The 27633-nt window shown below is 41.6% G+C and overlaps 1 protein-coding gene across 18 annotated transcripts in view; it reads right to left on the bottom strand.

Annotated features, from left to right (window-relative positions):
• The window catches only part of NHSL1 (NHS like 1), a 323641-nt gene that overhangs the window by 7556 nt on the left and 288452 nt on the right, over positions 1-27633 (bottom strand). For 9 of the 18 annotated variants that reach the window (XM_085024974.1, XM_085024965.1, XM_085024976.1 and 6 more), the window contains 3 exons: positions 15196-15388; positions 10879-11010; positions 111-3311 (listed from right to left, as the gene is read on the bottom strand). In XM_085024974.1, the coding sequence (XP_084881100.1) occupies positions 111-3311; positions 10879-11010; positions 15196-15250 (3388 nt within the window). In that variant the 5' untranslated portion in view covers positions 15251-15388. The remainder of the gene's footprint in view (positions 1-110; positions 3312-10878; positions 11011-15195; positions 15389-27633) is intronic. The other 9 variants (XM_085024988.1, XM_085024994.1, XM_085024992.1 and 6 more) reach the window with 1 other exon arrangement.

The raw sequence follows: 27633 nt of genomic DNA, 5'->3' as shown, positions 1-27633 counted from the left end.
TGAGGCAGCCCGGGAAGCCCACATACAGCTGCCTTGAACGTGAACATGTACCAGCCCTTTCGGCTTCAGCTGCATATGGTCGGAGAGGAACAAGAGAAAACCAGACTCACGTCTTGGGTCCTGCAGGGAGGAACAGCTCTCCACGGTGTCCCCTGTGCCTGGCTCCTCCTGCGCAAGGGCTGGTGAGGCATCGGGCTGTACCATGGGGACATTGGATTCCACTCCGTCGGCGGACTTGGATCCTGTAGCTCCTCCTGCAAGAACCGAGCTGCCAGAGTTGGTATCATCGGAACCAGCCTCGGCTATACAACTCTCTCGTGCCTCTTCTCTCGTGGGGCTGGGCAATGCTTCGCTCTTATTCTCTGCAGGCTCCGCCGTGAAATCTCTCTGCGGAGGTGGCACCACGAGGAACAGTTTGGGCTTCTTGGAAATGGGGGGCGGCTTCCTGCTGGGCGATGGACCGGGGGGTTCGTGGGGCGGGGTGGTCCCGGCCTCTGCCTCTGCCTCCCCAGCGCGGTCCGGGCTGTGGCTCGGGAGGCCACGCTCGGCTACACTGTCCTGGTGACCCTGAGTCGAGCTCTTGGCAGGAGTCGAGAGCGAGCTAGTAGCAGAGGCAGGCTGACTTTCACTCTCCATTTCATTTATGCTATTTCGGGATTTCAGGAAAGCAGATGGCTTTAAACGATACTGGGGAACAACCGGAGTTCGTTTTTCCTGAGATGCGCGTTCATGTATCAGTGCTACCTCGGTTCCTGAGTTCTTCTTCACTGGCCTCAACTGCACCATCTGCAATGCTTCCGTGGTGATCAGGGGCATGGGGGGTCTATTGCCCTCCTCCTTGGTGGAAGGCAATCGGCAGACCTCCCGGGAGGGCTCTGGCTGGCCAGACCTTTTGAAAGAAGGCTTGGCATCTTTCATCAATTTGGGGTCAAGGGGTGGGGCTGGCGGGGGCAGCGAGGAGGGTAAGGCAGGTGGAGGAGGTGGCAGAGGAGATGAATCCAGAAGAAGGGGACTGAGTGCTGCGGGGGGCGGAGGAAAGCAGGCGTCGGTGGGGGGGCAGAAGGGAGTGAGAACTTCGGGTGGTGGAGGGGGGAAGAGGGGAGAGCGAGGCAGAGGGGAGCCCTGGGAGGAATCGGCTAAAGGAGGAGGGGGAGGGAGGAAAGGAGACCTGTCGGATGAAAGAGAGGGGAGAGGAGCAGCAGCCAGGGGAGATGCCAGCACCGAATCCAGCTTCTTCAGAGTTCCACTCCCTTCCGTGGAAGTATTCGAGGAAAGAGACGTGGAGGAGGAGGAGATGGATACTGAAGACACCAGAGAGGACTTCCTTTCTGGCACCTTGGGCTTGGGCTTCCCCTTCCCATTGGCTGGTGACACTGATTTTAAAAACACAGGCACAGGGGTGAGAGCTGTGGGTGTGTTCGACTGGCTGGAATACCCACTGGATGGAGACGTGACTCTGTGCGACTTCTCCGGCGATGTGATCTTTGGTTTGACTGCGCCACCGGGCACTGGGGGTACAGCGATCCTGGACCCCTCTGGGGGATGGCGGCCTGGCCCATTTCCGGGTGCCACCGGGGTACTGGCTGACCCCGCCCCGCTCCCGCCTCGGTTCCCCGGGTCTTCCTGCACGCCCGTGTAGTCAATGTAGTAACCCCACGGGTCTGTGTACTCGGACTTGACGCTGCTCGTGTCGCTCTGGGCCGGCGTCACCCCGCACAGGGAGTAGACATTGGGGGTGGTGGCCGAGGTCAGGCTGCTGCCCGCGCTCACTGTGCTCTGGCTGCGGGACCGAGGCAACCAGGGCTCTTCGAAGTCACTACAGGGGCTCTGGGAGGGCGAGCTGCCGCCCTTGCCCGGGAGGTTCAGCTGCAGCGAATGCTGGAGGGAGGCGATCAGGCTCTCGTTTAGCACCTGCCCGTTGGACTGGACACTTTTCTTGGGTACCCTGCGCAGAGAGTCCGTCCGAGAGGGTGGGAGGGGGGGCTTCTTCGCTTTCTTCAAAGAGATGTTTCGCGAAAGGGTCTTGTCTTGGCCGTTTGACCGGTCCGCTTGGTTCTTCTGTGCTCTTCCATCAAAAACATTGACCACACTGTGCCTGGGGTTCCCGAAGCCATCGCTGCTATTGCACAGATTCCCAGACCCGTGTGCAGAGTCGGTGTGCAGCGGGGAGTAGTAGCCGTCGTGGTCCTCTGAATACACAGACCTGGCATCATCTCTGTTAGACGTCTGGTCCAAACTGCAGCTGCTCAGGTTACTCACAGGAGTGGAGCAACCAGGCGTTGCCAAATGTGGCTTCAGCGGGGAGGCACGCCCATTACCCGAGGCAGTGGATTCCCAGAGCTCTGCACCGCGCCCCCCGCCGCCAGAATAACTGGACTCACTCTTGCCGTCCTCATCCTGGGGGTGCTTGGGGAAACTCAGGTCGGTTCTGCAATTATAGGCCAGGGCCTGGGACCCATTCTCCCGATTTGCTGGTGAATTTAGAGTGACTGCAGAATCACAGAGGGACAGCAGCGTGGCTGCACTGGAGGAATGGGGATCTGAGGCCTGTGAAACAACGTTGGAGTGCCCCTCATTCCAGTTGCCACTGGGAGAAGGATGGCCGTCTTTATGCCTGGAGAGGAGGTGGTCTCTGGATTTGATCTTTGTGTAGGAGGAGGTGCTGCTAATCTTATGGTCCAGCTGCCCTGAGCTCTGAGCAGTGTGAATCACAATGATCTCCGAAGAGGAGGAGAGCGTGGCATTTGGGATGATGCTGGTGGAGTAGGTCGAGTGAGGAGAAACCACACACGCCGGGCTCATGACAGTTTCACCCTCAAAGTGCCTCAGTTCCTGGGACTTGGGCCTCAGTGGGGTTCCAGTCCTTGAGGGACCTCCTGAATGTCCTAAGTCATCGTGTACTTGCGGGTGACCCCGCTGGTAGGGGAACGTGCTGTCGGTGTCCTCTGCCGGACCCAGGGCGCCCAGCTGTGGCTCCAGGCGCTGAAGGCTTGCCCTCACTCCCGAGCGGGGAAGACTGTGGAAACCTGTATCACTGTTGAGGCGAGAAGGGAACACGATGCCCGCAGAGTCGCTCAGCACCGACATGTTCCCAGAGGAGCCGGAGAAGTGGCTCATCTGGGCGGCGATGCCCTGCCCCTTCTGCGCCCTGATTCTTCTCATCGAAGGTGGTACGACTTTGATGTCATCCGTCTGGCAGCTAGAATCCCTGGTTTCTGAGCGCTGCCCAGCAGACCTTCCGAGCGTAGAGCAGTGGTCTGGGGTGTACACTGAGTGGCCACCAATATCATCTTGGCCAGTGCCTCCCGAAGCTGGAGATAAAGCAGAAAGAGGCTTGTCACCTAAAAATACAACTCAGTATGTTAGGGTATCACCTTGATCCCTCGCCCCCTCTTATATGTAAAAGAAAAAAATTCTTTTCTATTTGGCCTAGTTTCTTTTTTCCTATTAGCACCTAAGTGAGAGTGTAAGTAATTATGGATAGCTCCTAAGATGAACTTCCTTGTTATGAATTTCACGTACTTCTCGTCATTTATACTTCAGATCCTCCTATACATTAAGTGCTACAGGTGGAATTCTCAATTATTCCTTTATTTATGTATTTATCTTTGTCTTTTGTCTTTTTAGGGCTGTACCCACAGCATATGGAGGTTCCCAGGCTAGGGGTCAAATTGGAGCTACAGCTGCCAGCCTACACCACAGCCACAGCAATGCCAGATCAGAGCCACGTCTGTGGCCTAAACCACAGCTCACAGCAACGCCGGATCCTTAACTCTCTGAGCAAGACCAGGGATGGAACCCGCAGTCTCATGGTTCTTAGTAGGATTCATTTCTGCTGTGCCACTATGGGAACTCCAGTTACTCCCTTTGAGATCAAGGCTGAGTGCTCCTTGGAAGGTTTACTTTTCTTTTTTCTTTCATTTTTCTTTCTAGGGCTGCATCTGCAGCATATGGAGGTTCCTAGGCTAGGGGTCAAATTGGAGCTACAGCTGCCAGCCTACACCACAGCCACAGCAATGCGGGATCTAAGCCGTGTCTGCAACCTATACCACAGTTCATGGCAACACCAGATCCTTAACCCACTGAATGAGGTCAGGGATGGAACTCGCAACCTCATGGATATTAGTCCGGCTCATTACTGCTGGGCCACAATGGGAACTCCCAAGATTTACTTTTCCTACCTCCTTCTGGTAAAGATTTGAGGGTAGCCTCTCCCCTACCAGGTGACTGACTGCACAGAACATCTGTCAGGCAGTGATTTTCTTTCCCAAAGACAGATCAAGGTAGCAGTTCAAGAGTAGGGCTACCGAGATGCCATCATGAGGGATACGGGTATAAAACAGTGTTAATTACATTAACTTTTATGTCAGAAGGAAATCCTAAGAAAAAGAAATGATTTACAGGCCCATCTGTGTTTCAAACATTTCATTATCCATCTTAAGCCATAATCATCTGTCTGTTGGTGACATTCAAAATTCAATAGCAATCTGTTGTGTTCTGGTGGGGAAAAGGCAGCAGGAACGGATCCAGTGAACATTTTCTCAGATTAGGATTATTCATTTCTTGGAGCTTTGCAACCAAACAGAAAGAATAATATGCTCAAAAAAAGAAGAAGAAGAAGAAACATGAGGCAGGGTGAACAGAGAGGGAGGGAAGTGGACGAGAAACCTCCTTAAGCATAGGAAAAGATTTTATTTGTCTTTTTTTTTTTTTTTTTTTTTTTTTTTTAGGAAAAGATTTTAAACTACCTATGAAAGAATAGAGGCTTAAAAAGAAAGAAGTCAAGAACTTACCCAAAGTATACAGAGAAAAAAAATTCAACCCATGCAGAGTAATCATTGGGACAAATTAAATCTTGAAAAATAGTAGCCAAACCATAATTATTTCTATGTTGTTATCATCCAACAAGGACCCAGTGGCCTCCCTGTTCACATGAGCGAGGACACTGGTGATGACAGGATTCTTGGGATCTCCCTCCCCACCCCCACTTACATTAGCTGTCACATGGCACCCAGCCCGGACTGGGTAGAGCAGCTCATCCAAACACCAAAGCCTACTGTGAAAATGGCAGCATGATCTTGTAGCAACGGCACAGGAGATGTTACCCCGCGAGGGAGGCTCCTCAGCACGAAGCCCTTTCCTTCACAGTGATGATGATGAATCATTTTTGTACGTGTACCTTGGGCCAAAAGGATCTATTTCTTCCTCCTCCCTCTGCTGAGTACACTTACTGCGTGCGTGCACACGCTCGCACACTCACACTTGCATGTGCACAGAAAGAGGGGAAGTGGGCAAAAGGGCAGGAACAGAAGAAGAATGCACTTCAAGGAAAGAAAAACAGAAACTGCACATTTTGGCAGTTCAGTATTTTAGAAGGTAGGAGACTGATTTGGAGGACTTTATCAGTTTGCACCAGTTCAATTCCAGAAGTTCGAGATACCTTATGCCATTCCAAGATGGATTTTGTTTGTTTGTTTTTGGTTTTTTTTAGGGCTGCACCCATGGCATATGGAGGTTCCCAGGCTAGGGGTCGAATCAGAGCTGTAGCTGCTGGCCTACACCACAGCCACAGCAACACAGGAGCCAAGCTGCCTCTGCGACCTACACCACAGCTCACGGCAACACCAGATCCTTAACCCACTGAGCAAGGCCAGGGGTCGAACCTGTGTGCTCATGGATGCTAGTCAGATTCCTTTCCACCGAGCTAAGATAAGAACTTCCCAAGATGGATTTTAATTCTTTTGCTTTCAAAACTGTAGTAGTTTCCACATAGGGCCAGTGGTCAATCTTTAAATGTCTTTTTAAGAGCCATAAACAAAATTGTGATTCTTTCAGGTAACAATTTTGCATGTGAAACCACTCTAGGTGGGACTATAGCCATTTCTTCACCACCTCCAGCCCAATTTTTTTTTTAATTTAAAAAATTAAAATAACAATGAATTTTAAAGACCTTTAAAAAATATAAAAAACCCTCATATTATTTATCACAGGGACCACCAAAATTCTATTCCCAAAACATATCCTCCAATATTTCCACAACGTTAAAAAGTGTGACATTATTACAGGACACACATATATGCTATCTTGATTAAATAACAAGAACAAATTACAAATATAGACCACTCACGTGCTACTAAAAATCTTGACAAAATTTACCTGATTTTAAAATAATTGTATTTTTCTTTCACTTATTATAGTAAAAGGGACGACCAATTTTTAAATAAAAAATGATAGAACTCTACAAGTTAGTTTTAATGTAATAAAAAATGATAGAAATCTACAAGCTAGTTTTACTTAAGGTTTAGTGTATGAATTTTCAAAAAGTGTTGACAAGTCTAAAGTAATGTTCTTAGTAGAAACCAACAAAAATTATTCAGAAGAAAATTATTTTAAAAAGAACTTTTCTGCTTGGGAATACATATTGGGATAAGTTCCAGAAGTACCCAACTATTCAAATATAATTATATACCAAGAAAATAATCCTATCCAAGAGAGGAAACCTCATAACAGGCTGTTCAAATGTGATTCTATGCATGCTTAAGATGAGAGTAAAGAAAAAATTAGAAATTTAGTCTGATTTTTTTTAAATGGAAGGCAACAAATTATATACCATAATATGCTTTAAACAGAAAAACACACCTTGATTTTAAAGCATTACATACTGGCTTGTCTCTAGAGTCCACTACAGATTTTCAAGTAAAAGCTGTATAAAATTAAGCACAATTAACTCTCTAATTCTAGAAGCATCTCAGGTTGATTGTAAAAATCCAAAGCCCCAGTAACCTGGGAAGTGTTTAGTGGGCAGGTTGCATCTTTCCTAGTGAAAGTCTTTCTTTCCTTTTTCGTCTTTTTAGGGCCACACCCACGGCATACGGAGGTTCCCAGGCTAGAGGTCCAATCGGAGCTGTAACCGACGGCCTACGCCGGAGCCACAGCAACTAGGGATCTGAGCTGCATCTGCAGCCTGCACCACAGCTCATGGCAATACAGGATCCTTAACCCACTGAGCAAGGCCAGAGATCAAACCTCATGGATACCAGTAGGGTTCGTTAATCGCTGAGCCATGATGGGAAGTCTTTTTTTTTTTTTTTTTTGCCTTTTCTAGGGCCACACTTGCAGCATATGGAGGTTCCCAGGCTAGGGGTCGAATCAGAGCTGTAGCTGCTGGCCTACACCACAGCCACAGCAACGCAGGATCCCAGCTGTGTCTGCGACCTACACCACACAGCTCATGGCAATGCTAGATCCTTAACCCACTGAGCAAGGCAAGGGATTGAACCCACAACCTCATGGTTCCTAGTCAGATTCATTAACCACTGAGCCACGACAGGAACTCCAATTTCTTTTTTTTTTTTTTTTTGGTTTTTCCTAGGGCCATACCCGTGGCATATGGAAGTTCCCAGGCCAGGGGTCCAATCTCCAAGTCTTTCTTTTATAGATAATCATATCCTTAAAAAATTTAATTTGTTTGATTCAGCCATCCTTCCCTATGCTCTATATCTAAAGAACACTACTTTTTGTTTTGTTTTGTTTTTGCTTTTGCCTTTTAGGGCCACATCAACGGCATATGGAAGTTCCCAGGCTAGGGGTCAACTTAGAGCTACAGCTGCCAGCCTAAACCACAGCCCATGGCAACACTGGATCCTTAACCCACTAAGTGATGCCAGGGATGGAAGCTGCATCCTCATGGATCCTAGTCAGGTTCGTTAACCGCTGAGCCACAAAGGGAACTCTCTAAAGAAGACTAATTCTTAAAGAAAATATGAAGCATCTTTTTTTTTTTTTTTTTTTTTTTAATGGAAGTTCTCAGGCTAGGGGTCCAATAGGAGTTGTAGCTGTCCCATGCCATATGCCTATGCCATAGCCAGGGCAACCTTGGATCCTTAACCCACTGAGCAAGGCCAGGAATTGAACCTGCATCCTCATGGACATTATGTCAGGCTCTTAACCTGCTGAGCCACAACAGGAACTCCAAAGTGTCTATTTTTGATAATCATTTGTTAGGTAATACAAAGATTTCAAATCAGACACCTTATAAGGACAAAATATTAGGAGAAAGGGCAAGGTCAACCATTACCCAAATGAATGAATAAAGAAAAGATATGATCTAGGAGTTCCCATCGAGGCTCAGCAGTTTACAAACTCGACTAGTATCCATGAGGACACGGGTTCAATCCCTGGCTTTGCTCAGTAGGTTAAGGATCTGGCGTTGCCGTGAGCTGTCGTGTAGGTTGCAGATGTGGCTAGGATCTGAGGTTGCTGTGGCTCTGGTGTAGGTCAGCAGCTATAGTTCCGATTTGACCCCTAGCCTGGGAACCTCCATAGGCCCTGGATGCAGCCCTAAAAAGACCAAAAAAAAAAAAAAAAAAAAAAAAAAGATATGATCCAATTTTTTGGCTGAATGTTACTGTAATCTAATGTCACTTTCCCTTAGTCTATGCACTAATCCTTCTAACTAGCCTATCTATACTAATGTAATGTTGGAATGGTCGTCTGCCCTTAAAACACAAACAGAAACAAACAAAAAAAGTAGCTCTTAGATACAGCTGTCTCAGTTAACCTCCAGGGGTGATGCAGGTCATGTAATCAATGGTGCAATGACATCAACTTCATTAAGAAGTAAGAAATTAGCCCATAAATATCTACTAAATATCTGGCAACACTCACAACACAGATGGTGTGGGGAAAACTGTTTTCTTTCCTCCCGCGGCAGTGGTGTTGCTATGTTATAGGCAAAAGAGAAATGAACATGGGCCCCAGAGACTCAATTACTGGTTTTAAACATATTAAAATTATAGAAGATATGATTTACCTAGCTGGTCAGATTATTTCAGTAGGGTCAAAGAGGCACCTGAGTTACTGGCTCCATATTGGTTGGCTGAGTAATGAAAAAGTGATAAAAGTTCATAACTTGGAGGTTCTAGAAATCATATTATAGATAGATGGATAGATAATTCATATTGAATACTTATGTGTATATCTTTATCTGGGCTAAACTATTCTTACACTCTTTGCACAAAGCCATCCAAACCTGCCCATTTTGGTTGGGAAGCCACTTAAAATGTAGCCTACCTGGAAACATCAAGCTTGTTATCTTACAAAGAGCTGTCTTTAAAGTTGCTTTTCTAGGTTAAGGCACATCTTCTGAAAGAGCAGTTAAAATAGAAATGTTATCTGAGTGCTGTAAGAAATTAGCCCATAAATATCTACTAAACATACTAGTACATGTTATTTTTTCTCAGTTAGCTGTCACCTAAAGAAGAGAGAGAGGAATAAAAAAGAAAACAGGTCTGAAAGAATTGAAAGAATGGGATACAGGAGACGTGGCCCACTAAAGGAAGCAGATGAGGGTATGAACAGAGGCAAACTTTATATAAATCCTGTGGGTGCAAGCTTGTGTTTGTTGGTAATACACCCCGTGTTATGGGATAAGATGAGCCCTGCTGGTCCACTGGATCACTGGAGCTTCCTAGAGCAGAGGAAAAGCATTGCTATTCTTGTCCCATTCTTGCTACAGTCTGGAAGGCAGAGGGCACATACTGTAGAACTGGATGACAGCAAGAGAGAAAATGTGCCTTCCCTCCCTAAGACACGGCATTTACGCAAGGGTGTTAGGGAAAAACACATAGGAATGATGACTGCAGAACCCAGAAGCTAAAATGCAACCTCAGAATGCTACAACACATATCACTCTTGCCAGGATAAACTCATTTTGACTAAAAGCCCTAACAGGCAAGTTTAGAAACCATAATTTAGAGTTTCTAGAGTTCGGGCCCCAAGGGTAAACACAAGTAAAAACATCTGATGAAATATTTTTAAGGAAGTAAGTCCACACATTGGCCAAAGAGAAAAAGGCAATTTTCAAGATAGGCAATATTAAGTTCAATACAATAATTATAATAGCAGCTGTTGTGTTGAGAGCAGCACCGGACGGCAAGTGCTTCACCTGTTGTGTTCATGACATCTGAAAACAACCCAACCCTATGAGGTAGGTTTGATTAACATCATTGACCCCAGTTTTTGAAAGAAAAATTAGACTCAGAGAGGTGAAGCAACCAGCCTGAGGCTACCCAGAGAGTAAGGGGCAGAGATGGGATTCAAACCCAAGCAGCCTGGCACTGGGGTCCCTGCTCTTGACCCTGTTGCTTTGGCAGACGTTCCTGATGGCTGTGAACAAATAGGGAGAGGACATGAATCGAGGAAGAAAGGAGAGGATTATCCAAAGCATACATAAAGGTAAGCAAAACAAAAGGGATGAGTAAGGAAGTAAACCACCTGCTCCACCAGCCAAGAGATTTGTGTTGTTGTTTTCTGTTTTGAATCACAGGTTGAAAAGTGCTGATTCAAAAAGCTAAGAAACTGTTTCACCGGAAGTACCAGTAAGGCACAATCCAACCTAAACGACCATCTTTTATTGTACTGGTAATTACTAATTATGCTACACTGCTGTCTCTCTGATGACAAAAATGCCACTGATATTGTCAGTATAACTACTGAAGTCCACGCTCATAATGTGAAGTTCTAGGATGAGTTTTTGGTTTTATAAAACCTTAAGCTCTAAATTAAAAGTAAACTGACTTGCGGAAATGCCCACTGTTCAAGGGACACAGAGATGATGATGTAAACATATATTTCTATCATCCCGGTTCATTGTTTTCATATATGCTCTTCCTCTTACCTGCTCAGCAAAATTCAATAAACCATCTGCATGGGATATTCAGATTTGTACCCAATGCCTTGTTCAGGAAAGAAGCTGGCTCTCGGTGGCACCAAAAGGCTATCAGAATGTATCGGTTTCCTAAGCACCACCCATGAGGTTAGCCAAGTCATGGTGAGCAGCAAGGAGGGGCAACAGAATACAGTTCTGATGAGCCATACCTAGCTCCTTCTGTATGCTGTCAGGGACGCCTGTAATAGTCTTTCTCCTTTTGACTTTCTTCGGTCGTCTTACCAGAGTGTCTGTGTAAATTAGAGACCGCCGGAGGCTGGCCTGGCGATCGAAATTCTCCCCTAATGGAGAGTAGCAGAACAAGCAAAGCAATGTTATTTTCAAGCAAGCCGACACCATGCACTTTCTTCCAGAAGCTTGTTGTAAAATGATAAGGAGGTATTAATAATGATGTTAGCCAGTCATACGATGATGAATGGATGCTGAAGGGCAAAAAAGGAAGGAGAGCACATTATCATCATAAGGCTGTTTTCCATTTGTTTATGTGTGGGTCCTTTTGAAGGAAGCACCTTGGGCTCCTTCTCAAATGAGCTGGGCTGGCAAATGCAAACCGGTGAATAACACACCGGAAGAGTGATTTTGTATTATTTTTAAAATGGAGCATTTTGGAAGTGTTTCACAGAAGTTCTCTGGTCGCCAAAATCATGCTCCATGTCAGTGTGTATGCGGGGCCAATGATGAATAGATTTGATTCACCTGGTCCCCTCCAGAGACCAAGGTCCTGTCCTATGTGATGAAACAAATAATTTAATCAGGAATTCTTGGATGGAGACTTTTTTCTTCAATCAAGGAGGCCAATAACTTGGATAACTACAGTCATTGCTGTGGTGTGAGATACAACGAATATGAAAAAGAAAAGGCCTTATAATGATAAAGTACTTCTATCACAATGAGACCCAGTAGCACCGCTGTTGTTAAAGCTGAACTACTTCTGTTTCTTAGTCCCTTTTTAAAGTTGATCTGAATTCCGACATTTCAGGTATGTCACAATCAAACCCAGAATGCCACATCCACAGGACGTTTTTTCTTTCTCGCGTGTAAGCTGTGTGATGAACACACTGTGGAAAACCATAAAATTGCTAACATATCAGTTGATTGGGCTGCTTTAAAGTATTGGTAGTTAAATGGTTCTCTTGAAAAAGAGACTTAAAAAGCAGTTCTCTAATACACAAAATATATACGTTCATGTTGTAAAAGAAGTATAAAAATTATTCACTCTTTTTAGCAATGTTGATGCACCTTCAAAGTGGGTATGTTGTGAATAATTTATATTCTATTTTAATACAGATAAATTGTGAATGGAACCAATAAGGTGCTATTTCTATTTTAATAGAAATAAATTGCGAATGGAACTGATAAGGTGCAACAGAGGATAAAAGATGTGAATGATCAAACCACATTTCATCTACAAAGCAACAAAATAGATAAATGTTCGCAAACTTGAAAATGCTTGTACTTTGTTCCTAATGGAGAAAAACAGAAATGATTTAGAGAAGATCCTGAAACACCAGAAAGTACCATCACTCTGATAAATGGGTCTCTATATAAAATGGCACACATGGCGCTTGTAAGGGGCAGGCCAGGACTTCACTGGTCCATTAGCTCCTTGCAGCAGAGGAAAAACATTTTCTTACAGCAAAAGCCATTAAGAGTGGACAAAATATTAATAGATAGTTGCATGTAGTTGCCAGTTTTGCTGCCTAAACCTAAAGATAAACCACCCAAGTTCCGAGGAAATTAAGAAACAAACCATGAGGATGAACGTTTAAGACAGACACCATTGATGGTGCCAAACACTGTCTCTCCCAGCGTGACCTCAAAGGACTGTCTCCCCTGCTGGAATATACATTTTTGGAGGCTAGGCTCCTGATCACGTGCCTTAGCATTGCCTGTGGCATTCTGCTAATGCCTGACAGAAAGTAGTTATTCGGTAAATATCTACTGAATTGAGAGGAACTGAATTGTTCCCTTCATTGAAAAGTGTCATTAGTCAGTCATGATTACGACTTAGAAATCAATTTAGCTAGCTCAAACATCGGTACAAAGGCAGCTTGTAAGAAGGGTAAAAGTATGTTTACCCACTCTATTTATCTTCCGAGTGGAAGAGCTGTTATCCCACACAGCAGATTATGGAACATATTCATGTGCACATTTCATTTTAAATATTTTTCCCCCTTAACTTTTAGAACATGATGGAGTCCCCAGAGAACTATGGCTAAAGGGATTAAATCGATTTTCAAGCCAGCAGCTCATTGTACTAATGTGCTACCTCTTTGCCTGGCGAGCATCTCTCTGGATTGGAAATAATATATTTACCGGCATTCTTCCCCCTGCTGAACTATACTGAAAACCAAATGGAAGGTCAATGTTCACCCAAATAAACAAGCACATGACAATTCCCTACAGGAAACTACATTTTTATCTCAAAAATCCTCTATGGCTTTAGAAACATATCATTTAAAGAGAAGGAAGCTGTATAACCTATGCCAATTCAACCACTAAAAGTAAACAGTTTAAACTAATGCTTCTTTATACCAGAATATTAGAAAAACTATTTCTTTATGAAATATATGTGTGTATATGATCCAGAAAATGGATCAATATGTAATTAGGTATATTTGCTTTCCACATTTTTGAAAATGTTAATCACTCAATTAAAAGTATACTTCATTTTGTCCTAACTCATATTGCTCATTTCTTTCTTGTCATTCACCTTTCCTGTCCAGCATTTTCAAGCCCTCTTGTTAAAGTATATGTAATTCATATCTACTTAGTCATCAAACAGGAGAGAATTAAGCTCAAGGAGATCGATACTGTCTGCTGCTGTGACACTGCATTTCATCACAAATTATTTTTTATTCCCCAAACTCTAGTTACTCTGTTTTAAATTTCCTAATCTCGCAATAATGTACTTTACCCTAATTCCATTAAGGATTGTCACATTTCATAGCAACATCTTATAACATTATTTCTGAGGCATTTTATCATGTATAATGGAATTATGTTTCTGCTGCATTTAATCAATCAAATAGTGCAATGCATTTTCTTGTAAAAAATAGGCATCCATGTATTTCACTGAGCAATGAACATTATACTTTGTTCTGAAACACAGCTACTAATGAAAATAATCTTGAAAAAATATGATATAGGTGAATAAGAATCACACTCACAAAAATCAGCAATGTTATTTGCAAAAAAATTGGAATAAAATGCCATGTTATTCCTTTAAGGTTTAAGTATAGTAAATGTGGAAAAATGCAGATGGAATTTAAAATAAATTATGTACTTATTTATTCAATTTCTCTGGAGTTCAAAATAGAGTTTTAAATGTAATCTCAAAACATTCTATAAGATTTTAAACAATTCTCCAATAACTATCAAAATGTTTTTAGTTCCTTACAAGTTCACCAATGCCATGGCAAAAGCTTCCTAACAGTAATCAAGAGTAGTAGCCTCAGAAACACAGCAAGAGTGTTGTTATGTATTTTCATTCTGATTTTTAATGAAAACTTATCTTTATTGGTCACTGATTTTTTTTTAAGGTTCTGACCCTATAGGCCAGGCACTGTATAGACTAATTGATTATATGACTATCAGTAATCTATTTCTCTTGAACACATAGTCTAATGGCTAAAGCTATTAACTATTCTGTATTTGGTATACTCCCGACTGACCTATCTTCTCTTCAGGCTATGAAGCAGAAAAATTCTGCTATCTTTTAATTGTTCTTCTAAGTTTGTAAAATAGCAGCTTTGAGTTTTATGTACCTTGTGGTCACCTTAATAATCAATGATTAGAATCTCATGTTTGGCAATTAATATTCATACTTCAGCTTAATGTAACATGTTCTAAAAATTTTATACTCAGAAGGAATGGCTTTTTATTGATGATTGTAGGCTTCAAATTATGGAGCTCGAGATACAATTTTACCATCCTATTAAGTTTTTAAAAATATATTCAGTTATTCATTTACTTGATATTTTTATTTCAAGTAGTTTTCCCCTTTTTTCTATTTGAGGGAGCAAGAAGGTAAAATCTATCATTCAGAAATACCATAAAACTCTTATTTCTTCACTTTTATCAATTTGAATTAAAATAGCCCTTTAGAAGGGAAACCTCATTTTTTCCTACCCGAGATCACATTGAGGAGATATTCCTATAGAGCCAAAATAGTTTTAAAAGGCAATTCAATTAAAAGACATACTTGAGATGAATGGCTAGACCGCTAAGTTCTTTGACATCAACCTTTGGTGACAGAGTCTTCTAATCTAAAAGCAATAGATATTTGACAGGCACACACATATATATTTTGGTATTGCCTTCATTAAACAAAGAGCAGGAAGTCAGACCACAGCCATTTACCTCTGATGTATAAATGACATGCCAAGAAAGAGCATATAACAAACAAAATGCAATAGCCATTCTTTCTCCCGGAACACTGGGAACCTGTGCAGAGCAAAGCATACCAGTTATGTTAATAGGAACCACATCAGCCTGGACGGTTTGGGCCTGCTGTCGCATCTTCTCTTCCGGTGTTGGCAAGGGAAGTGACTTGGTCCAGTTGGTTTGAGTGTTAAGGTCAGAGAAGTCACTTGAGGTTGGCGTTTTAGGTCTCCTGGTGGATATAAGTCTTTCCTCTTCCAACGAAGAGATAGAACACTGCAGGGGGAAAAGGTGAGAGGAAGCTATAGTGTGTAAATGTTGGCAGAAGCATTTAAAAATACATTTAAAAAAAATTGATCCCATTTAGGAACAGAAACAATGGTTTGCCAGAGAACTGCTCACCATCCTGAAATGACCCAGATATATATGATTCACAGAGGCCTTAGCCTCTAAGTCCTGAGGCCTGCAAATGGTTTTGCTGATCCACAAAATCTTTTAAGTTTTTCCTGTTTTTCTTCTCTATTTACTGTGATCAGAAAGCTTGTGGATTTTGTTTAACAGTAGAAGCCCAGAGAAATATCATGAGTGTAGCCATCAGTTTCTGTTTTTATTAAAATTTGGTTTTGCTGAAAGGAATTTCTAGCCTCAATCTCGTTTCCCTTAGGCTCTGACCCCAAGGAACATTTTGAAAATGACAGAGCTGTTGTTATTCGACTATCTGTGCTCTTTGGAAATTATTTATATGGGAAAAAAATCAGTGTGAAATTGTTAAATTATAAGAAGCTGACTGAAGCTCTGCTCCGAGCCTTATCAGAATCCCATGAAAACATTTCTAGCAGTGCCTGTTTTGATACAGATTAACATCCTAACTGGGAAACCCTCCTTAATGCCTTTCTCTAAAAAGTGTAAGCAAGAAAGTTGTTTTGGCAAGCATTTTATGATGCACTTCACCCTGGCTCCAGCAGCTGGTTCTATGACATGGAATTGCCAAGAACTCAAAAGAAATGTGACGGGCTCAGGAAATAACAACAACAACAACAAAAGAGTAATTGACTTTTGTTGGGAAATGGCAGTTTATAATCATAATAGACACATAAGAACTGTTCTTCAAGTTGAAAGCATTTCAACTAGCTACCACCTAAGGCACTTAAGACAAATCTTACTTAAGAATGAAAAATCAACAAACATTCTCAAGGGAATAATATGATTAGCACCCAGGTAAATTCAATAACCCCCAACCACACAGCCCCCCAAAAGGTAATTGCTATCTTGACTCCTAACACCCAAGCTTCATTTGCCTGTATTTGAATTTTCTCTAAGGGGAATCATATTACATTTTCTCTTTTGTTACTTACTTCTTTCATTTAACATTGTTAAGATTTATCTGTCTTATTTCTCCAAAGAAGATATACAGATGGCCAACAAGCACATGAAAAAAATGCTCAACATCACTGATTATTAGAGAAATTCAAATCAAAACTACCATGGGGTAACACCTCACACCTGTCAGAATGGCCATCATTAATAAGACCACAAATAACAAATGCTGGAGAGGTGTGGAGAAAAGGGAACCCTTCTGCACTGTTAGTGGGAATGTAAATTGGTACAACCACTATGGAAAATCAGTATGAAGATACCTTAGAAAACTATACATAGAACTACCCTATGACCCAGAAATCCCACTCTTGGGCATATATTCGGACAAAACTTCCCTTGAAAAAGACACATGCACCCAAATGTTCACTGCAGCACTATTCACAACAGCCCAGACATGGAAACAACCTAAATGTTCATCAACAGATGAATGGATTAAGAAGATGTGGTATATATACATAGGAATGGAATACTACTCAGCCATAAAAAAGAACAAAATAATGCCATTTGCAGCAACATGGATGGAACTAGAGACTCTCATACTAAGTGAAGTAAGTCAGAAAGAGAAAGACAAATACCATATGATTTCACTTATATCTAGAATCTAATATATGGCACAAATGAACCTTTCCACAGAAAAGAAAATCATGGACATGGAGAACAGACTTGTGGTTGCCAAGGAGGAGTGGGAGGGAGTGGGATGGATTGGGAATTTGGGGTTAATAGATGCAAACTATTGCCGTTGGAATGGATAAGCAATGAGATCCTGCTGTGTAGCACTGGGAACTACGTCTAGTCACTTATGATGGAGCATGATAATGTGAGAAGAAAGAATGTATATATGCATGTGTAACTGGGTCACCTTGCTGTATAGTGGTAAATTGACAGAACACTGTAAACCAGCTATAATGGAAAAAATAAAAATCATTACATATGAAAAAAAAAAGACTTCTCATAAAAAAAAATTTATCTGCCTTTAAAAAGCATGTGTTGGAGTTCCCATCATGGCTCAGAGGTAACAAACCCGACAAGTACCCATGAGAATTCAGGTTTGATTCCCTGGCCTTGCTCAGGAGGTTAAGGATCTGGCCGTGAGCTGTGGTGTAGGTCACAGATCCTGCATTGTTATGGTGTAGGCCAGCAGCTTCAGCTCTGATTTGACGCTTAGCCTAGGAATTTCTATATGCTGTGGGTTTGGCCCTAAAAAGACAAAATAAAACAAAATGAAATAAAATTTTAAAAAAGCATGTGTTGACATCCTTCTGGATTTAATGCAAATTTCTGGGAGGACATCAGTAGGACATCTATAGATATGCATCAATTAGATATCTCAAACAGAAGAATACTGCCATGTCTGTTCACTGCTATTGAATCAAACTTCCTACAAAATATCTGCATTTACTGTAGAACTACCAGCACTCCACGAATCTCCACAAGAGCTAACGAAAACGGCATGGTATGGGTATAGGGTCCTAGGCTAAGAATCCAAAGACTTGAGTCTATCCACTTTATAATTTACAGTCAAATGATCTTGAAGCTGTTCCTAAATGTCAAAGTTTCTTTCTTTTGCTGTAAAATAGGGCTATAATCCCTACTTTCCACATCCCACTGGGAGGTCCTCGGGAACCTAAAGAAATGACAGCTATGAAAAAGGTATTGTGGAAATAGAAATATAAATTATAGGAATAGACATCTCAATATCTGAGATTTTATGTTATCAGCACATAAAACATATAAAATGATAATCTAATTCCTTTGCCACCTAAGGAAAATGTGAAATGTTTGTAATTAAACTGACAAATAAATGTACTCAATTTATAATGAGCATATGTTACTGACATCTTATTATGATACTTAATTGCACTGTATCTTTTCATGTTTGATCTGATACCAATTAAAATGGTCACAACTCCTACAGATCTTTGAAAGGCTCTCAAAGGAATTTTTTTTTTTAATTTTTTTGGTCTTTTTGTCTTTTTAGGGCTGCCTCCATGGCATATGGAGGTGCACGCTAGGGGTCCAATAGGAGCTGTAGCTGCTGGCCTGCACCACAGTCGCAGCAACATAGGATCTGAGCCGTGTCTTCAACCTACACCACAGCTCACAGCAATGCTGGATCCTTAACCCACTGAGCAAAACCAGGGATCAAACCCACGTCCTCATGGATGTTAGTCGGGTTCGTTAACTGCTGAGCCACGACGGGGAACTCCAAAGGAATTTTTGACTCAGCATCAGCAACAGGAGCAGCTATATCATACTAATGTAAATCAATCATTTCTACCAGTGTTTGCAGCTGTGACACTCCATTGTTTGACTGAAAATACATAGTATCTACCCTTACATTGCAGATACACACACACACACATAAATTAGAATTAATTTTATTTGAGAATTGCATGATAGTTTGTGTAAAGGTCACATGCCTGAAGTTGAATCTCAATTTAGTAAATTAGAAGGTTACTCCAATTTTCTAACAACCTTGAAATAGAGCACAAATTTCAAAGGCAATAAGAAGCAAATCATAATCAAAAGGTTTAAAAGGAAGGAAAGTAAAGCTTCAGCTTGATGGAGAATAAACAGCACAGCGACACCCCACAGAGAGGGTTCCCTTTTCTGAGTGACGTCTTCCAGGGAAATGGAGAAGCACCGCTCTGTGGTCTGTATTCATCTCAAAGGGACGTATCAGCCCTTGTAACCTGCTTTTCTTTTAGTTGCCTGAGAGTGTCAGAATTGATAACTATCACAATGAGACAGTACTTCGATTTAGCCTCATTGCCATGGGATGATCACCAGGGACCACTCCAGTTTGCCTATTTTATAAAGTGCTCCCTTCATTCGCAAGAAAACTTCCCAGCCAAGCAGGGCACAGATAAAGTTATATGCAAATGTGACTGTCATATATTGCCACAATCTACTAAAGAAAAATAAAAAACTGTGATAGTACCATTTCCAGAATGATCTGACTCCCATGCCTCTCAGTATTTATAAATACAGCAGGGGGGAGTTCCCGTAGTGACTCAGTAGTTAACGAATCCAACTAGGAACCATGAGGTTGTGGGTTTGATCCCTGGCTCAGTGGGTTAAGGATCGGACGTTGTGAGCTGTGGTATAGGTCGCAGATGCGGCTCGGATCTGGTGTTACTGGGGCTGTGGTGTAGGCCGGCAGCTATAGCTCCAATTAGACCCCTAGCCTGGGAACCTCCATATGCCATGGGTATGGCCCTAGAAAAGACAAAAAGACAAAAAAAAAAAAAAAAAAAAAAAAAAAACAATAGAGGCACAGGAACCCCTGTACATTGCAGTGGCAGAAGCCATCCTAGTTACTCCATTGAGATGGATAGTATAATATTCTGGATTATTATTCCATCCTCTTAACTGGTCTCCATGCTTCTGACCTTGTTGTCTACCCTCCCCTTCTCCCTCCCTGACGTAATAGTCTATTGCTCAACACAGATGCCAGAGGGACACTTTTAAAATATAAGTCAGTTTTGCTCCTCAGCATCCTTACTATGATCTGCAAGACCCTACCTGATATGGGAACTAGTTCACTGCTACCTCTGACCTCATCTCCTAATATTTGATCCTTTATTTATTTTACTCCCACCCCACCATCCTCCACCATCTAGTTCCTTATAAAAACCAAGCACACTCGTGCCTCAGGGCCTTTGCACTTTCTGTTTCTACCACCTGCAATGCTCTTTTCTTAGATAGCCTCACAGATAGCAACTTCTTATTCTTCAGGCCTTTATTCCAGAGTCCCGTTTTTGTTGAGGTCTTATCTGTTCACTCTAAAAATTTCAACTCCTCCCCAATATTTTATATCCCACCTCTCTGCTTTCTTTTTTCTCTTCAGTATGTGTCACCAGTGTGTGTGTGTGTGTATGTGTATATACAATACACTTTAGTGTGTGTATATATATATATACACACACACATACACTAGTAATATATGTATATACATATATCATATGTACCACTAGTATGTATCACTAGTGTGTATACACACACACACACATATATACTTTAGTTATTTATCTCTCCCACAAGAATGTACGTTTCAGGAGGCTTTATATCAGAATTGCATAGAGAGCTATCTTGCAATTTTAGCTAAAAAGGGCTTACCATTTAATAACTACTCTACTCAATGTCTTGCTCTGGGTTACAGGCTTTCTAAGAATTGTCTCCTCTTTTAATCTTTACAGCATTAGTCTCATTTTATAAGCAAGGAAATGGAGTAAAGGTAACTTCTCTTTTGGAAAGTTCACAAGTGGGCAACTGAGATTAGAACCCACACCTGCCCCCAAAGCCTTGGCTGTTAAACAGTGTAAAATAACAACTTGGTGATATTTGCAGTAAATTACTAGGTTTTCTAATCTAAGAATGAAATCTTCATTTATATCTCTGAGTAAGAACAAAAACTTTAAAAAATAATAAAGCCAGCAGTGGGGTGTAGTGGATGGAACACTATATCCTGGAGTGAAAAAAAGTATCATTTTAGTGGCTTTGGAATTTCCTAGTTGTGGGTTTTGAGCAACTCAAGCTTTCTGCATTGAGCACAGAATAACTTTGTTGCTGTGCTTCATGTTAAGGGATTCCTTAGTACACGGTGAATTTTTTTTTTTTTTTAATATTGAGTTTAATGTTCACTAACACCCCATACGCTTGTCCTAAATAGACAGTCAAATGAAATTTAAGAAAGCACATTTCCTTGTGTCAAATTGCTTCATTTAGAAAGGGAGATCACCTGCCATCGCAGCAGTTGTTTGGAGGATTCTGGATGCTGTAAGACCTACATTTCAGACACCACTAGGTCCTGTCTGGAAATCAGACAAGCTCCCACCAGATGGATGGCGGGGCCTGAAACATGGTATCTTTGGCAGACGGCCAAGTACCAAAAAGTGGGCTTAACTGTGAAACACATTTGCCCAGACTTTTTTTCTTTAATCTGCTATGCTTTTAAAAATTAGAAAATCTAATTATAGCCAAAGCTATACTTAGCATTCATTTAGCAATTATTACATAAAAATAGACAGAGAACAGATGAAACTATATAGAATGCCATTTAAGAGGAAACCCACATACGTTCCAGTCCTTTTTACAGGACACTTGGTCTATGGTATTTTTCTCTCCAGAATTAAATCTTTCTTGGGTTGACTTGTTAATTTTTTTTTTTTTAAAGATACTAGATAGTTTTATAAGGTGCTTAAATTTTTGCCATAATTTTTGGCTATAAGCATCTTCTACCTTCAATATCCTTAGACACAAGAAATCCTGACTTAAATCTCTTCTCTACTCATTCCTCCCCCTACCCCATAACCAACAACAAAAACTACGGCTAATGGTGTTTTGGGGTCATTCAGTGAAGCACAGTTCATGGCCCATCCAGGAAGTGGTTTCCACATCCACATCACTAAATAATTTCAATTGTTCCTTCTCTCCTATTCAGCATATTACCACAAACCTAGACTCTTCATCAAGGGCTCTCAACTTTCATTAAAATATTTTGGGTTTAAACTATCCTATATTATGTGAACATAAATGTTCAAAGTGATAACGTAATTTCTTGCTTTTAATGACTTTTTATTATAATAAATCATACCTACAAAGTATGTAACACAATAAATATTTAAGAACCAATAAGTGCTGGAGAGGGTGTGGAGAAAAAGGAATCCTAGTACACTGTTGGTGGGAATGTAAATTGGTACAACCACTGTGGAAAACAGTATGGAGATTCCTCAGAAAATTAAATATAGAATTACCATTTGATCCAGCAATCCCACTCCTGGGCACCTATCCAGAGAAAACCATGACTCTCAAAGACACATGTACTCCGATGTTCACTGCAGCACTCTTTTCAATAGCTAAGACATGGAAACAACCTAAATGTCCATCGACAGAGAAGTGGATAAGAAGAGGTGGTACATATACACAATGGAGTATTACTCAGCCATTAAAAGGAACGAAATACCAGCATTTTTAGCAACATGGATGGACCTCGAAATTATCATGCTAAGTAAAGTCAGTCATACAATGAGATACCAACATCAAATGCTTTCACTGACATGTGGAATCTGAAAAAAGGACAGACTGAACTTCTTTGCAGAACAGATACTGACTCACAGACTTTGAAAAACTTATGGTCTCTGAAGGAGACAGTTCGGGGGGTGGGGGGATACGCTGGGGTTGTGGGATGGAAATCCTATAAAATTGGATTGTGATGATTATTCTACAACTATAAATGTAATAAATTCATTGAGTGATAAAGATTAAAAAAAAAAAACAAACCATTACCCAACTCACGACTTAAAAATATTACCAATAACTGCACCTACCCCCATACTCTTCCATGCTCCCCTTAAGGTAACCACTCTCCTAAATTCTGTGTTAAAATCATTCCCCTACGTTTTGTAATATGTGTGTATAAACAGGTATAAATTACATATTTAGACCTGCTGTGACTTTATAAAAATGGTACCACTCTCTTTGTAATGCTATTTACTTACCATTATGTTTCTAAGACATATCTATGTTGTTGTGCGACCTAGAGTTAATCCATTTTGTTGACGTATACATCCCATTCCAATAGCATTTATTTATCCATTCTTTAATTGATGGATGATGGGATGTAAAGGGTGTTCTTTTCATTATCTCAACAATTCAAAACTCCCTTAGGTGAGCAGTTAGGAAGAAAGAGCTATGGCGAAAGCTTAATTCCCCACACAGTAACTGTCTGCGGGAAAACAGAGGTTCCAGAGACGTAGATCTGGATTTAAACAGAAGTTCACTTTTGCAGATGAAGGATGTGTTCACTATTTTGATTGTGGTGATGGTCCCAGGTATGTATATGTATGTCAAAACTTATTAAATTGTACATTTTTTTTGGCCACACCCATAGCATATGGAAGTTCCCAGGCCACAGATCAAATCCAAACCGCAACTGTAACCTGCACCACGGCTGCAGCAACACTGAATTCCAACCCACTGTTCCAGGCCAGGGATCAAACGCCCACCTCCTTAGCAACCCAAACTGCCACAGTGGGACCTTTAACCTGCTGTGTCACAGTGGGAACTCCAAAGTACACTGTATTTTTTTTTAACCTTATTTTTTGGTCTTTTTAGGGCCATACTCGTGGCACATGGAAGTTTCCGAGCTAGAGGTCGAATTGTAGCTGTAGCTGCCTCCTAGGCCACAGCCATGCAGGATCCAAGCCACATCTGCAACCTACACCACAGCTCACAGCAACGCAGGACCCTTAACCCACTGAGTGAGGCCAGGGATCGAACCTGCGTCCTCATGGATACTAGTCAGGTTCATTACCACTGAGCCACGATGGGAACTCCCAAATTGTACATTTTAAATATGCGTAGATTATTTTATATAAATTGTGCCTCATCATGCTCTTTTTAAAAAGAGAGAGAACTCAGTTTCAGGATTTAAAAGCTATGTGATCATAAGCAAGTGGTGTGATCTCTCCAAAATCCATCTGTGACATGGGCACAATCCAGCTCCCTAGCACGGTTGTAGGAAATATTAGACTCACAGAGAGCCCTGAGCTTTTCCAGGTGCCAGGCGCTTGGCTCCAGGCTGGGGATTTGAGGGATCAAAGCAACAGGGATGCCGTCCCCCTGCTAGAGAGATAGGCAGATGTGAACAGAGCCTCATTCCAGTGGAATGGGAAGTGTGTAACAAGACAAACCCAGCAAGTTACTAGAGACATGCTCACCATGCGAATGCATAGAGGCCTGGAAATGACAGACCCCAACCTTCTCACCCTGTCTGAAAAGGCACAGGGTAACAAGTGCCACAAATTGAAGAGCAGTGAGCCCATGGAGCCAGCAAAACTCCTCTCTGCTTGCACTGTGTCCTGAAATCACTCACCCAGAGACACCCAGTAAGAAACAACTGTATCTGGAATCGTCATAAATGTTTTCCAGTTGGTAACCTACGCTAGGCCAGGGGCTCTGTCTGCATACTGAGACCAAGCAGGACTTAAATGGCTTGCGAAAAAAAATAACATGAATGAATGAATGCCAGACAAGTCAAAGATAGGATGAAAAATGTCAGCAGCAGGCATAAGGTGAAAGAATTTGGTAATTAAGTCATCTCACCCTTTTCTTTCACCAGCTGGTGCAATGAAAATAGAGTATAAAGTGAGAGGCCCTGGGTTCATGTCCTCCCGGACGCGTTCTGGCTACGTGATCTCGTGAAAGAATTTCATACATCCAAGTCTCAGCTTCCAGATTATTAACATGATAGTAATAATTATTAAGATACCTATTTCATGGGAGTTCTTGTGAAAACGTGGCATAATTTGCAAAAAAAAAAAAGTTCTGAAAGTACTTAAGTTTAATTCTCAAGTATTTCTCTATCAGTATAAAGTTAGTACCACTATGATCACTGATAGTTCTACATGTGGGTAACTTATGAAAACACAAGTTTTTAGTAATTGCTGAAACCTCTCAAATTCATTGCTTTAGGTAGGAAATTCTATGTGGGTGGAATAAAAGACTTAGAATGACTGAACTAAGGGCCAAATTTTCATAAAACCAGACATATCTCTATTGAGTTCATTTCTTTGAAGTCTGGTTTGAAAAACCAAGCAGTTTAAAGACAGTTGCCATCATCATTTGCGCATATACCACGTGCCAGGCACCATGCTAACATTACAAATGTTAATTCACTTCAACCTCACCACCATCCTCAAGGTGGGTGAGGTAATCATGTAATTTACGATCAAAACCAGCACGCCTTTGAGAGTGAAAGGGGTGCTTCTGATAAGTACACAGCAGCTGTAAACCAGGACTGTCCTGGGCAAAACCAGAATATGTGGTTCATGACTCTTTACAGGTGAGGAAACAGACACTCACAAAGAAGCAATTTGCCAAGGTGACTGGCTTCAACAGGTGGAAAGCCTTCCCCAGACCCGTGCTCCCAAGCAGCACCTTGTACGAGCCTCCTACACATGCAGGTACAGAGTAAAGCTGCTGTCTTTTTGGGTCTCCAAAGTCCTCCCCTGCAACTGAAATATCTCTTATCAGGAAAGACACACACAGAACTCCCGAGATGCCGGTTCTGAGTAAAACAGAAACTAGCCAAGAAAATTTCAGTTTCTATCAATTAAAGCCAATCATTTACTGTCATAATCCCAGTCTTATTTATCTTGTTTGGGGGTGAACTTTACACAGGAGATTGAGTAACTCATGATGGATATCCTTTCTGCTGAGACAATGGGGCCTCTATGAATGTTTCCCTGATTCAGTGAATGGGTCATCACACATAACCTCCAACAATGGCAGGTGGAGAAATGCCCTCTCAGCTCCCAGGAGGTAGTCTGTCATCTACAACTGAATTTCCTGCAAATACCTGAATAACTAGTATCTGGTACACACTGCAAACTAAAAGAACCAAAAAAAACCAAGACTAGAACAGTATTAAAGCAGCGACTTACTTGTGGTTTTCACAGTCAAATTAAAAGGTAGTTTATGAGATTTCTGAACCCTTTCGCAGACAGCATTTTTTATGTCCCCATGTTTGATATGTAGATGATATACATAACATGTATAGCTGGAAATATTTCAATTTCTTTTCTTGCTACACTACATCACTATTTTGAAAGATATATACATATATATCTCCATATATACATATATATATGTGGATATCATTAGCAAAATAGCTTTCATCACACCATAAACACAAGTCCTGCTTGGGAAATGTTTTGCATTAGGATAATTATTCCGGAGTGATTAGCCAGAATAAATAACCAGACTGAATGTCCCCTAGGTTCTCTCTCTGTTTTAGCATATATGTTCTCAACCTCTGCCTTATTAGCAATTCTCATTTTAGGAGAGTGCTTCTATCCTAAACACATAATAGATGCTTAATTATTTGTTGAATGAAAATTAGATGCTTTTCATTTTAATTTTCACTTTCTTTTTTAATGGCTGCACCTGTGGCATATAGAAGTTCCTAGGCTAGGGATCAAATTGGAGTTGCAGCTGCAGGCCTACACCACAGCCACTGCAACGCTGGATCCAAGCCATATCTGCAATCCACACCATGGCTTGCAGCAGTGTCGGATACTTAACCCACTGAGCAAGGCCAGGGATTGAACCCACCTCCTCATTTATGGACACTGTGTCGGATTTTTAAACTGCTGAACCACAAGGGGAACTGCAATTCGGTGCAAGTTTTGAAAAAATTTCTCTTCCCCCCACATTTTTTTTTTTTTTTTGGCTGCACCCAAGGCATGTGGAAATTCCTGGACCAGGGATCGAACCCTGCCATAGCAGTGACTGGCGCTGATGCAGTGACAACCCTGGATCCTTAACTTGCTGTGCCACAGGAGAACTCTCAAATTTCTCTTTTATTTTACATGGAAATCAGTCTGTTAATATTCCCCGTTTAGAAGTTCTATTGGAGTCAGGAGTTCCTGTTGTGGCTCAGCAGAAACAAATCTGACTAGCATTCATGAGGGCGCAGGTTCAATACCTGGCCTCTCAGTGGGTTAAAGGATTTGGCACTGCCAAGAGCTGTGGTATAGGCCGACAGCTACAGCTCCTGATTTGACCCCTAACTTGGGAACCTCCATATGCCAGGGGTGCGGCCCTAAAAAAAAGTAAAAGAAAAAAAAAAGTTCTAGAGTCAGATTTGATGCTTTAATTAAATTAGAAAATGAGTTTCAACATTAGCTTTATATCTTCCATTAAACAAAAGACGACATATTGGATTTTTGCTCCTAATCATAAAATCTTCCACTTAAAAAATATTAGTGATTTCCTATTAGCTACATAATAAAAGCTAACTCTTAAACAACAAGGTCTTAATGTACAGCACAGGCAACCATGGGCAATGTCCTGAGATAAACCATAATGGAAAAGAATATTAAAAAATGTGTATATGTATAAATGACTCACCTTGCTGTACAGCAGAAATGAACGTAAAACACTGTAAATCAACTACAGTTGAAAAAAAAACCTAACTCCTTTCCTTTTACTTGTAACTTCTTTCACTCGGCATTGTAAAGCCAAGTAACTTCTTTTAGTTGGCATTGCTCCTCTGTAATCTTACCTGAGGCTTCCTCCACCACCACCCCTGTTACCACTTTTGGTGAAGTCAATATCAACACAGCTGTTCCATCTAACAC

Source organism: Sus scrofa, chromosome 1 (assembly GCF_054392235.1).
Source record: "Sus scrofa isolate SSC_HxYL_T2T_F1_AM1 chromosome 1, Sscrofa_HxYL_maternal_Yorkshire_Landrace_v2.0, whole genome shotgun sequence".
In the NCBI taxonomy this organism is placed as follows: Eukaryota; Metazoa; Chordata; class Mammalia; order Artiodactyla; family Suidae; genus Sus; species Sus scrofa.
This window is presented reverse-complemented; position numbering and strand designations above follow the sequence as displayed.